This window comes from Solanum pennellii, chromosome 1 (genome assembly GCF_001406875.1).
Source record: "Solanum pennellii chromosome 1, SPENNV200".
In the NCBI taxonomy this organism is placed as follows: domain Eukaryota; kingdom Viridiplantae; phylum Streptophyta; class Magnoliopsida; order Solanales; family Solanaceae; genus Solanum; species Solanum pennellii.
The window spans coordinates 105,535,787-105,548,238 of record NC_028637.1 but is presented as its reverse complement, the minus strand read 5'-3'; the positions used below and the strand labels follow the sequence as shown (position 1 = coordinate 105,548,238).

The following is a 12,452-nucleotide window of genomic DNA, read 5'->3' as shown; positions in this document are numbered from 1 at the left end:
AGAAGTTCATCTAATCTAAATTCACCATACAAGATAACATTCATTTTTTTCTAAACTTACATATATTGTTCATTAAATCTTGCTCATGATTTTATACATGAATGTTGTATAAATCCCGTATGGATCATATATGTATATGCTATAGATGCACATTACAATTTTCTTCTATAGTTTTTCTAATATTATGTCTACTAAACTATGTTATATAAATTAAAATGAAGAAAATACAGAATGCTATCGTGGTCACGAAGAAACGGGTATATCGTCGGATATTATATGGGCTATTTATGTGTGTTTGGTAAGTTGACACTAGCGATGGATAATTAGCCCATTAGCGGCCCAAACTACGTAGATAAAAGGGCAATATGGTCAACAAAACAGAAAGTCCAAAAGGCGCGGTTACCCTGATTTTTACGGACACAAAAAACCCTTTGGCCACACTTATCTCTGCAAATTCAAAAATATCAAAAGCTACAGAAAGAAGATAATGGCGGTGTCCTTGGGGTTATTCTCGGTATTCTCAACCGGCGAGACGGCATCGTTTGCGAAGACAGCTTCCTTCTCCTCCGTTAGGCTCGCTTCTCCGCTTGCAGCTCATCATGTTAATAACTTGCGCACTGTGCGGACGGTCACTTTCGCGACGGCTTCTAAGCCGGTAGCTGAGCCGAAGAAGCGTGAACCTAGGGGAATTATGAAGCCGCGTAGAGTATCGCCGGAAATGCAGGCTTTTCTTGGTGGCATGTCTGAAGTTCCTCGAACTCAAGCCCTCAAGTTGATTTGGGCACACATCAAAGCGAACGACCTTCAGGTATACCCCGTTTACGCTCCACCGACTATTCCTATGAACTAACAAATGTGTAATTGTGATTTTGTTTTATTGGGGATATTTACTTGATTTTGTTTAAGATGGCTTGTTTATATATTTGTGTGTTTTAGGTAGGTTAGCTCTAGTTAGTTTGGTTATGCTAACTTGTCAACACCTGAAGAGTTGAGTGCTGTTTCTTTCTGATTATGGGTTTAAGTTGTTTATTCAGTGGTATTTTTCTGTGTTGTGTTGTAGTAATATCTGTTTTATGATTTGTTTGGTCGTCTAAGATATGGAGTTACCACTTAACTTTTTTTAGTAATTAGATGTATTGTAATTTACTAATACTATCTTTATGTTGAACCTTTGGTGATATGCATACATTGATCTTACAGTGTTTTTTTTTTGGTTATCCTGAATGGAAAAATGCACAAGTACCCCCTATTTTATGGCCGAAATCCTATAGACAGACCTTAACCACTCTAAGGTCCTATGACCTCCCTGAACTTATTTTTTTTTGTAATTTTGTGCACCTTTTTGGCTTACGTGGCATCCAAATATTTCCTACACGCCTCAATTGCGTGGAGTCATGAAGTGTGCCACGTAAGACAAAAGATGTATAAAATTACAAAAAGAATAAGTTCAGGGTAATAGGATCTTAGTTTAGTTAAAGTGTGTCTGTATGATTTTGGAAATAGTCTAGGAGTACTTGTGCATTTTCCTTGTGCTGAAGCTTGTAAGGATGGTTTTTGAAGGTTATATTGGTTGGCTATATCTTATATGCTAGAATCCTAATTTTTATTTGCACTTCTATGTTTGGAGTACTTCCATTTCACTCACTTTGTCATCATTTTGGCAAATGTTAGTCTCTTAACATTCAACATAAACCTATGTCCTCTTTTGTGATTGTTGATGATTCAGTTTATTGCTTTTCACACTTTCTATTTTTTTTGTTATGAATTGGTCACCAGATTCTTGCGGGCATCAAAACTAGTTTGCTGATGCTTAAGTGTAATCTGTAAAGAGGGCAATACCTTGAGTTTCTATTAAGTCTAGGGATTGTTTTTTGATATAAGTATGGTTTTGACTTTTGATGTATCGAAATCATTGTTATGGTTTCTGCATTTCATTATGCATTTGATGACAGCCAAACTAAGACATTGAACTCTTACAATGGTCTTCCGTATTGCTCAAAAAGTAGCAAGCTAATGATCTATGTTTTCGAGCTGTTAATTGATTATCACTCCTCTTTGAAACCAATTCTGGTGAAACCTAGATGCAATATCCTTTTTTGTGCGGGTGCGGCATAAAGCTTACTTTTGACTGAAGATTTTCACTCTCTCTGCAAGTTTTATGGCATTTGGTTTCCTTTTTGGTTTGTCAAAATCGATTCAGGATATATAATGTGGTGAAGATTGAGAACTTGTGTTAATTTAGTTTGGTGATGTATTTTCTGATTATAGCTTTCTATTTGTTGATGTATAAGCTGACCGGTAATCTCTATCATTTACATGAGAAGATCAATGGGAGCAGACAATGCTTTCTGCTGGTGATCTCTACTGTTTGTACTGCCAACTCTTTCAATGTGCATTAATTGTTATTTGTAGTTTGCGCTATCCTACTCATTATTATAATATGTGGTTAACATCTATCTATCTATAGTTGGTTTGATACTTAACGATATGTTACTTTTGTAGGATCCTGAAAACAAGAAGGTGATAATTTGTGATGAGAAATTGAAGACAATTTTTGGAGGAAAGGAACGTGTTGGGTTCCTTGAGATTGCTGGATTGATTAGTCCTCACTTTCTCAAATGATCTATAAAGGAAAGCTTAAAAAGAGAAGTCTTTTTTTGTAAAGTAGGCTCTAGATTATCACAGTGCTTCTTTATTAGTTTAGCTTATCGAAACGTATCTGAAGGAGCCTTAAGCTATGAAGATCACTCTTTTGTGAAAGTTTTGATTTTGGTGTTCAGATCTACATGTGATGGTTTTCGATGCAAGATTAGTAGCCAGTGGATTGTCAATCATAAACACATTGCACCTTTACATGTATGCTCTGTTCGGGGCATATTTAGAACAAATTTCAGTACTGAACTCTGATATGGTCAAATGTACTGAATATTAGGGTTTTTTTCCCTTGCATATGTATGACAATATCCAGTATATTATTTCTATGTTTGAAGTTTGTGAAATTATCAGTCCATCCCCTTTATTTGCAGCGCTAATAATCTTTTAGGTCGAGCTTATCGTGCAAGAGGTTTCATAGAAATGAAATTTTACCTTGTGCATATCTCAAAGCGCTGTGAATTTTCCTTTGTCATCAAAATAATAATGCTACAGCGAGTCAACAGCCGTCTTACCAATAACTTGTACTGTTAATTTTAGGTAGGATTCTTATTTAGGAAAAATATGTTGATTTAAATTACAGCAGAAACAAAAAAGATTTAGAGGATTTTATGATATAAAAGTTTTGGTGGGACAAATCATAATGTTGTAAATGGTCTAAATAGAAGGTGTTATACGAGAAAATAGCCAAATGAGACAAAGAAAGCAAAACTAGCCAACCATAAATGAATAATTAGAAATATTAGTATAGTATAAATATGTATATGAGATTTCGAATATAAATTGAGAGCTTATTTGTACCTTTTCAACAAAAAAAAAAACGTATACATATTAGTAATTAATAAAGAAAATATCTTTGGAACTCAAAATAACTGGCCACCATGGGAAGTGTAATGAAGTAGTATTATACCAAATACAAACAAGATAGGAAATTTTTTTGTTATAGCAGAAGCTCTGAGACAGTGTTAATGGCGGACAAATTAGGTCTTCCTCTTCTACTACCAAACCCTCCACCTCCAAAATCCATCTTTCAAGATTTCACTGTTTCTTCCACTCCATTCTTAAATGACTTCTTTCACAATCAAAATCCCAACACTTCTCCTAACTTCCCTTCTACTTCAACACAATCACCTCAAATCCCTCAATCCATTAATTTTCCTTCTCCAATCCCCAGAACACGACGGCGTATTATTGGCAAGGACAATGATTCCAACAGAGGCAAACCATGGAATCCTCATCGACTTTCCCCTCAAGGTGAGAAAATTCTCCAAACCCTTATCAGCCCGGAATTCCAAAGCGATAATATGCACCAAATTTTGCTTAGTTTGTATACTGTGCATCGTTTGGAAAGTTCTGAATTGGATACAGAGTCTTTGAGTTTTGATATTTTGGGCATTATCAAGGGTTTAGGGTATTATAAAAAAATTGACTTGGCGCTGAATGTGTTTGAATGGGTGAGGAATCGACCTAATTCTGGGGTTCTGTTAAATGGTTCTGTAATTGCTGTGGTTATAAGTATGCTTGGCAAAGAGGGGCGGGTTTCGGTGGCTTCATCTTTGCTACTCAATCTGCATAAAGATGGTTTTGGTATTGATGTTTATGCATATACTTCTTTAATTACTGCATTTGCGCGTAATGGGAGGTATAGGGACGCAGTTATGGTTTACAAGAAAATGGAGGAGGAAGGGTGCCAACCTACTTTAATCACTTACAATGTGATTTTGAATGTTTATGGGAAAATGGGGATGCCTTGGAGTAGAATTTCGGCTGTGTTTGAAGCTATGAAGAACTCTGGAGTTGTTCCTGATGCTTATACCTATAATACTCTTATTACTTGTTGTCGTCGGGGATCATTGCATGAGGAAGCGAGGCAGATTTTTGAGGAGATGAAACTAGGAGGTTTTCTGCCTGATAAGGTTACATACAATGCGTTGTTAGATGTGTATGGGAGGTCTAGGAGGCCAAAAGAAGCCATGGAGGTTTTACGAGAGATGGAGGTGCATGGGTTTTCGCCCAGCATTGTGACTTACAATTCTTTGGTATCTGCCTATGCTAGGGATGGTCTGATGGAGGAAGCAATGGAGCTGAAAGCCAAGATGATAGATAAAGAGATTAAGCCTGATGTCTTTACATATACCACCTTATTCTCCGGATTTGAGAAGGCTGGGAAGGATGAATCTGCAATGAGAATATTTGAGGAGATGACAAGTGCAGGGTGTAAACCAAACATCTGCACTTTCAACGCTCTTATCAAGATGTATGGAAACAGGGGAAAATTCACTGAAATGATGAAGGTTTTTGATGATATCAGGACGTTTGGTTGTTCCCCAGATATTGTCACTTGGAATACGCTCCTAGCCGTATTTGGACAGAATGGAATGGATTCAGAAGTCACTGGAGTGTTCAAAGAAATGAAGCGAGCAGGGTTTGTAGCTGAGCGGGACACCTTCAACACCTTAATTGGTGCTTACAGTCGTTGTGGAGCTTTTGATCAAGCTATGGTCATTTACAGGAGAATGTTAGATGCAGGAGTCACTCCCGATCTCTCCACCTATAATGCTGTTCTAGCAGCATTGGCTCGGGGAGGGTTATGGGAACAGTCTGAAAAAGTACTTGCAGAAATGAAAGATGGTCGTTGTAAACCCAATGAGCTAACGTACAGTTCCTTACTTCATGCGTATGCTAATGGGAAAGAGATTGACAGAATTCATTCTCTTGCAGAAGAAATATACTCTTCTGTAATCCAACCTCATGTTGTGCTTCTGAAGACCCTTGTATTAGTTTATAGCAAAAGCGATCTTTTAGTGGAGACTGAACGAGCTTTTTTTGAGTTACGAAGTAGAGGTTTCTCGCCAGACATCACCACCTTAAATGCCATGCTTTCTATATATGGTCGGAAGCAAATGGTTACAAAGGCAGCTGAGATCATGAACTTCATGAATGATGCTGGTTTCACTCCTAGCTTGACTACATATAACAGTTTGATGTATATGTACAGCCGGTCTAGCAATTACGAGAAATCAGAGCAACTGCTAATGGAAATTATAGCAAAAGGAGTCCGGCCTGATGTTATTTCATACAACACAGTAATATATGCTTATTGTAGAAATGGGCGGATGAGAGATGCCTCACGAATCTTTGCAGAAATGAAGGAATCTGGAATTGTTCCTGATGTGATCACATATAATACCTTTGTTTCAAGGTATGCAGCTGATGCAATGTTTATTGATGCCATTGAAGTGGTTCGCTACATGATCAAACAAGGTTGTAAGCCGAATGATAGCACATATAACTCCATTATAGACTCATATTGTAAACTCAACCTGAGAGATGAAGCTCTGGCTTTTATTAACAACCTCCGTAAGCTTAATCCTCACGTGTCTAAGGAAGAAGAGACTAGATTATCAGCGAGATTGATGAAGAAATGAATTTTTTTAATGGATGTTATAGTTTAGTATAAATACCGTTATGTTGTATTCTCTTCCTTTTTTCCATGTTATATACACGTACACTGCGAAAATACAAGTAGTGTGCTAATTGCTCTGTATATAGAAGGTCTTTTACAATCTAGGAGATCCTTGTTACTTTGTGATGCGCTGAGGCAAGGTTTGATACTAAAGGGTAACCTTGGTGGCTAGGTTTGATTAAGCTCTTAGTTAAATTATGACATTTGTTGTACCAAAATGCAAACTTGTTAATAATCTATCTTCTGTTTAATTGAGATTTTGTTAACCTTTCAATTCACTGTGCAAGTGCATTGCCATTAAAATATAATTACGACCGTTAACTTGGCGTCAACCGATAACTATAACCTTTAACCTTAGTGTGTGCTCAATTAGACACTTAAGATTGTATAAAATTGAACAAATGAATACATTCGTCTTACGTGACAATTTTGTGTCCTACGTGACATTCCATTAGTATTATACCACATAGAACATGTGTGTATACAAATTTAAGTACCTACTTGTTCACAGTCATAGTTGAAGGCATAACTGTCTGCTGAAGTCAAATTAGAATCATTTTACATATTAAACCTATAATTTTACATATGTATTATATCAACGCCGGATTTTAGATTAGTGTATATTTATGAATAGAAACCACATAACTGTAACTACAAAATAAAGAGGTGATCTGATTCTCACATTATTCAACTCTTTGCACAGCAAATGCAAAATACAACAAAACCTGGGGATTTTCAGAAAATTCCCCTACCTAGAAATTGTCATGTCAAAATAACAGGAGTCCTCTTTTGCACTATATATCTCAAAGCACAATCCGTCTGAAAAGAACAAAACAATGGGTTTGGTCAAATCCTAAACTGAACTTCTGCTCTCGATTCATCCAATCAGCCGCCCATAACCCCGGTTCATCTACATCAAACCTCTATTCTCTCCATATAATACTTTGGTTCTGTTGCTATTTCCCTATACAGTAACATTATGTACTGATATACCATCCTCTTGTTGCGGTTTCTGGCAGTTCAAAAGGCTTCAATCACTTGGTTCTCCTCAGCATCATCTGAATTAAATGAGAAAATGTCTACAGGTGCAGTGATGGAGCCAAGAGTGCCTTTGGAATGGAATGATTCTTTCTGGTGATCAAGATAGATCACAATAACTGTTATATCATCATGGAAATAGCGCCTAATCCCCTTTTCTATCTTCTGGATATCCTTGTACCTCATCTCCCTCTTCTTGGCAGCCTCCTGAAGGGCTGCTTGCACCAGTCTCTTAGCTATTCCCTGCAAGTACATCAACCAAATAAACAGATAAGTCATAATGGGAATGACTCATATCTTAACTACGACTTCTACAAATCAAAGAACTGGTTTCACCAAAACAGGATGAGCTATACAAAAGTAAAAGTAGCAAAATTTCAATCCATGACAGGTTACACATACTCAAGCTTGCATCCAGGACAGCAGTGACGACTGAGCATAGCTAGTTAGTTGGCTGAAATATCACTGACTACTTTTAATGCCATGTACACTTTGACCCAGAGGTGGATCTATGATATAAACTCGACATGTTCAACCTTTAAGTTTCTTAGCACTAAATTGAACTTATAGAGAAGTTGAATGGTTTTAAACATATATAATTACGTTCCGTGATAAAAAGTACCGAGTTCAACTTAACCCATAGATTTTAAGCTCCAACCACCTCTGACTTTACCACTATGCATAAATGCAAACATTTCCATTAGTTCACCAGGAGACAAGGGTGAAACAATTCGAACTTACAGCTCTTGGGTTTTTAAATACCATCTCCACAGCTGATTGATCACTTAATTGTTCCCAGAGGCCATCAGAAGCAAATATAAGGAATAAGTCATGAGGCCTAATACTTCTTGTAACAATTGAAGGCTCTGCTGTCAATACAGGCCGCTTCAGAGGTACAAGATTCCCATATCGTTGGAAGATAGGATCCCTGTTAAATTCAGGTTTCTTCAAGTAGGCATCCCCAATAGATCTTGAGACCTGCAAATTAAGATGTATAAGTTAGCATCGTCTGAGATCTCCAGTAGACCACACAAGACTGAAGAGAAAACGGACAAATGACTACAAATATTCCTTGTTACGTTCCTAGAATAATGTCCCTGCTTTTATCAGCAGAAAACATACAGAATCTACGTCTAATAGTTAGATAACCATCACAGGAACCCAGAGCCATTAAAATCACGACTCATTGCTTTATAAAATCTTCATGGGCGTCTCATGTAGGGAACACAGACTTCCTCTAACTTGAACTACGTGAAACAGTGGATCAAGAGGCGTAGCGTGTGATTCCTGGAAGAGTATGAAGATATAGAGCCTTAAGAACACGTACGACAAAGATAAACAGAAATTTCCTATCGGTATGCACACAGAATGATATGGAGCAAATTACCACAATTTATAATCTGAAGCCTAAACTTTCCCAGTCATACAATATACACAACTCATCTCATAAATTCAGGGCTCAGCAATTATGAACCTGACTGAAAGAGAGTAAAATATAACCACCATCAAACCAACAGTACGACCATCGGAGGTTAGAGATAAGATTTGTGCAAAATAAAGATGAAACTAATGATGTATAAGGAGGCCTACAAAAGATATAAGTAGTACTAGATTAGTCGGAACAACGTGAAGTCAGCACTGAGCAAAGTAAAAGCGCAAAAATTATATAACCTGGACTATTCAGATAGAACATCATTCCCACCTGGAAAGTTCAAATTTCACATTACTCCAAATAATACATATGCTCACATTCAGAACACAGATATAACAACTTCAGTACTCATCAACTGAAAAAACAAGAAAGATCACCTGAATTATGCCTTTAATTCTCCAAACACCTCGAATATGTACCACTATATCCTGATCATCAGGATGAAGTGATTCAACTTCTTTCCGCACTTCCTCACATGAAACATTGTGATCAGTTGATAACCTTTCTGCAACCACAGAACTTTTTTCCGCATCAAAACCTCTGCGTCCTAGAACTGCCCTAGAATCTCCTAAATTAGCCACATACAATTCACCCTCAGAAATTGCACCAACCAAACAACATGATCCAACAGAAGCAATTTTTGGCATTGCAGGTAATGATCTCTTCACCAATTGAATAAAATCCTCTTCTGTAGCATGAAATGCCCTCTTTATAACATCAGACGACAAACCCCCTTGCTCTTTCGAAAACTCTACAAATTCAAAACCAAAATCCCTCAAAAAAATCATCAACGGAAAACGATCCTTGAGCGAAAATTGCAGAAACAATTCGTGACCCACAAAAGAATACAACAGGAAAAACTGAAAAATCACGCCAAAACAGAAGAAAACTACGCACTAAGCAAATCAGAGAAGAGGGGTCTGTATAAATGAGCGAACTTAAAAGCAGAAATTTCAGAAACAAAGATGAAAACGGCACTAAAACTGAAAAATAGAAAAAAAAAACGTACTATGCAAATACGAAAAGAGGTGTCTGTTGACAAAACGGGAGGCTTCAGGTCCACCATGTCCATCATAAACACCAACATAGGTAGCAGACGGAGAAGTAAATACTTGACTTTGGTCTTCAAGAGAAGAATTAGCTTGAACGACGGCGATAGAGAAGTCGCCGGAAGCATGTGGCTTTAAGTCCATATGCCATAAGAGACCATCTCCGTTTATTCTCTCAAAACACCTCTCCAATGGCCTATAACACGATCGCATCATCATACTCTTCTCCCCGATAATCCACAATTTTGCAAAAGGGATTAGTTGAGACAAAAGTATCGAAAAAAGTAGGCTATTGTAATTCGAAAAGGAAGAAGTAAAGAGGGCCTTTACGCGTTTCTCTCTATATTTATATACCCAACTACTCCACTAAACAACACACTCTACTTCTTTTGCCATTTTCTACAACAATTGATTGTTCATTTTGTATTTTTTTTATAGCGCGACTATAAATTATTTTATTAAAATTAATTTTTTTTATAATTTAATTACTTTTAATTACAAATGAATGACATTCTTTTGAAATGAATTGATACAAAAATTGAAACAGAGTACAATGTAGCTGAGTCAAATGTTTATTGGTTATTTAACTATGAAAAAGAATTATTTATATTCCTTTTAAATCTATTTTAAAGAGAATATTTTTTTTAATTTTGGCGGTGCTTTAATTTCAATTTTTTTTAAAGCATGTTTAAGACAAAAAAAGAAATTAATGAAAATTTTTATACATTTGATATAACTGCAATTTAGAATTATAAAATTATATTTTTTTATTTATTTTATATTTATGTCAAGTCAAATTAAGTCACTCTTTTTAGATGGAGAATATATTATTTTACTAGCTTTAAGTTACGTGAATTTGTAATTAAAAAAGTTATTATACTAATAATTAGTATAAGTTAATTTAAGTTTAAGTTAATCATATAAAAACAAATGTATTACACTATTATACATCAGTGTACACAATTTATTTATTTATTTATGTAGAAACAAAGCAAACTGTCAAATAACTAACTAGGTCCGTTTACTTTGGAGATGAAGTTTTAGGCAAGCTTTCTCCTCTATCTGTGATTTATGTGACTAATAATCTGCGATAGAAAAAATGACTTAGAATATTTATAGTTGATTCTTAAATTAATTATCATATTTCATTTTAGAAAAATAAACTATATTAATTTTTTTACTAATATTTTTTATAACATTGAAACGAAAAAAGTTGCACCATAAAATGTTTTTTGTACTGCATTTGAACTGGTAAATTTTAATTTTATGACTTATTTTATTGATCTAATTCAATTTTAACCATAAAAATTATGTTAAATTGACTCTCTTAAGCGAAATATGATTATATATAAGAATTTTTTATTCATTTTGTCAGTTTACACCATTTACTTCTTTGTCACGTTTTTTGGTCATATTGTTTGATGCAATTGGATATTTATGAGTGAAGTCAGAAGTCAAGCTAAGGCAGTTGGATTTTTGGTAACAAAGCACTTTGTATGTATTACCAAATAATTTGTTTGATAAAATTTGTTTAATATTTATAATGTCTTGATCATAGTTACGTGTAATTTGTAAAATATCCAACCATTTGAAAAATAAAGCACTTTATGTTTTTTTATTAAATATAAAATAATACGCATTTTGACTTTTTTTCTATGTTTCATTTTAATTGGCAATACTTTTTTAGTAGTTCATTAAAAAAAGTATATATGTTTTATATTTGTTTATTGATATTTTTACTTTATGACTCATTTAAAATCATAATTTTAAAAATCTTATAATTACACAAATATTTTTTAAGATTTAAGACAACATGCTTTAAATGTTTTTTCTCCTCTTCCTTTCGCAAATTTAAATTTGTACCAAATCAAACTACCCAATAAAGGAATAGATGCTTTTTTACATGTGTTATCTCTAATTTCGTAGATCTTCATCATTATCATGGATATTTAAATTTGAAATGGAAAAATTCAATTATATTAAATAAAACAGTATTATCATTTACCTTCGTCTCATTCAAATTATTTTTTTCACGTTGTTCATTAAAATTACTAGGTATAATTACAAGTGTCAATATATCATTAATTCTTAAAATGACAATTGTTTTGAGATAATTTATGGAAAAATAACTTAAATACACAACTATAAGTTTTATATTCTCTAATTTTCCCTTCTTTTTTTAAATATTACATAATTCCCTTTTTTTTAATTTTAATGTAAGTTTATAGATACATTACATTCTCTCTCCTATAATACACAATTACCCATTTTAATGCCTATTTTTTCTCCATTAAAACACTCAACCTTTTAAATCAGTTTTTGAATTTTGAATTTTCTCCATTTAAACACTCAACCTTTTAAATCATTTTTTTTGATTTTGAATTATTAATTTTAATTAATTTTAAATAAAAGACCCAATTTTGAAATTTTGTTATTTCAAAATTCAAAAATTTTGAAATTTCAAAAATCAGGACAACTTCTCTTAACTTCTCCCGTTTTGTTCTTACTCCATCAAGTTTCAGTTCTTTTTTTTTCCATAATCATCTTCCTTCTCTTAAAGATTACTTACTCCGCCATTGCAACTTCAACGTAAACCCACATGCTTAACAACTCCCAAAAATAAAAATCCTAAACCCCCAAGTTCAGTTACCGAAGAAACAAATTCCAATCAGAGGAAAGATTAAACGAACAACCAAAAAGCAGATGAATTTGGTAATCTTCTTGTTCTTGGAGGCAAGCAGATGAAAATGAACGGTCACCTTACAAAAGGTTCAAATGATATATATATATATATATATATATATATATATATATA

The 12,452-nt window shown here is 34.4% G+C and overlaps 3 protein-coding genes across 3 annotated transcripts; 2 read left to right on the top strand and 1 right to left on the bottom strand.

The window, feature by feature from the left end:
* The first annotated feature begins 379 nt into the window (after nucleotides 1-379).
* Nucleotides 380-2,999, top strand: LOC107008472 (protein TRI1). Its single transcript, XM_015207526.2, has 2 exons — nucleotides 380-808; nucleotides 2,503-2,999. Exons 1-2 carry the CDS (start codon nucleotides 488-490, stop codon nucleotides 2,620-2,622), a joined length of 441 nt encoding a protein of 146 aa, XP_015063012.1. The 5' UTR covers nucleotides 380-487; the 3' UTR covers nucleotides 2,623-2,999.
* A 505-nt stretch (nucleotides 3,000-3,504) lies between these two features.
* LOC107008525 (pentatricopeptide repeat-containing protein At5g02860) lies at nucleotides 3,505-6,319 on the top strand. Its single transcript, XM_015207605.2, has one exon. The coding sequence runs from the start codon at nucleotides 3,621-3,623 to the stop codon at nucleotides 6,078-6,080; it is 2,460 nt and encodes an 819-aa protein (XP_015063091.1). The 5' UTR covers nucleotides 3,505-3,620; the 3' UTR covers nucleotides 6,081-6,319.
* A 434-nt stretch (nucleotides 6,320-6,753) lies between these two features.
* LOC107009442 (probable protein phosphatase 2C 63) lies at nucleotides 6,754-9,978 on the bottom strand. The gene is made up of 4 exons (XM_015208782.2): nucleotides 9,598-9,978; nucleotides 8,966-9,339; nucleotides 7,898-8,134; nucleotides 6,754-7,399 (listed from the first exon to the last, which is right to left on the bottom strand). The coding sequence occupies exons 1-4, from the start codon at nucleotides 9,854-9,856 to the stop codon at nucleotides 7,139-7,141; spliced, it is 1,131 nt and encodes a 376-aa protein (XP_015064268.1). The 5' UTR covers nucleotides 9,857-9,978; the 3' UTR covers nucleotides 6,754-7,138.
* Between the last annotated feature and the right edge of the window lie 2,474 nt (nucleotides 9,979-12,452).

What these genes read in the sequence shown, in the direction of transcription:
- LOC107008525 (XM_015207605.2), top strand. Translation starts at nt 3,621, where the DNA reads ATGGCGGACAAATTAGGTCTTCCTCTTCTACTACCAAACCCTCCACCT.
- LOC107008472 (XM_015207526.2), top strand. Translation starts at nt 488, where the DNA reads ATGGCGGTGTCCTTGGGGTTATTCTCGGTATTCTCAACCGGCGAGACG. An exon ending in TCAAAGCGAACGACCTTCAG is followed by an intron (nt 809 to 2,502) that starts GTATACCCCGTT and finishes TTACTTTTGTAG; the next exon opens with GATCCTGAAAACAAGAAGGT.
- LOC107009442 (XM_015208782.2), bottom strand. Translation starts at nt 9,856, where the DNA reads ATGATGATGCGATCGTGTTATAGGCCATTGGAGAGGTGTTTTGAGAGA. An exon ending in CCTCTTTTCGTATTTGCATA is followed by an intron (nt 9,340 to 9,597) that starts GTACGTTTTTTT and finishes TTGAATTTGTAG; the next exon opens with AGTTTTCGAAAGAGCAAGGG. An exon ending in TATTTAAAAACCCAAGAGCT is followed by an intron (nt 7,400 to 7,897) that starts GTAAGTTCGAAT and finishes ATGTACTTGCAG; the next exon opens with GGAATAGCTAAGAGACTGGT.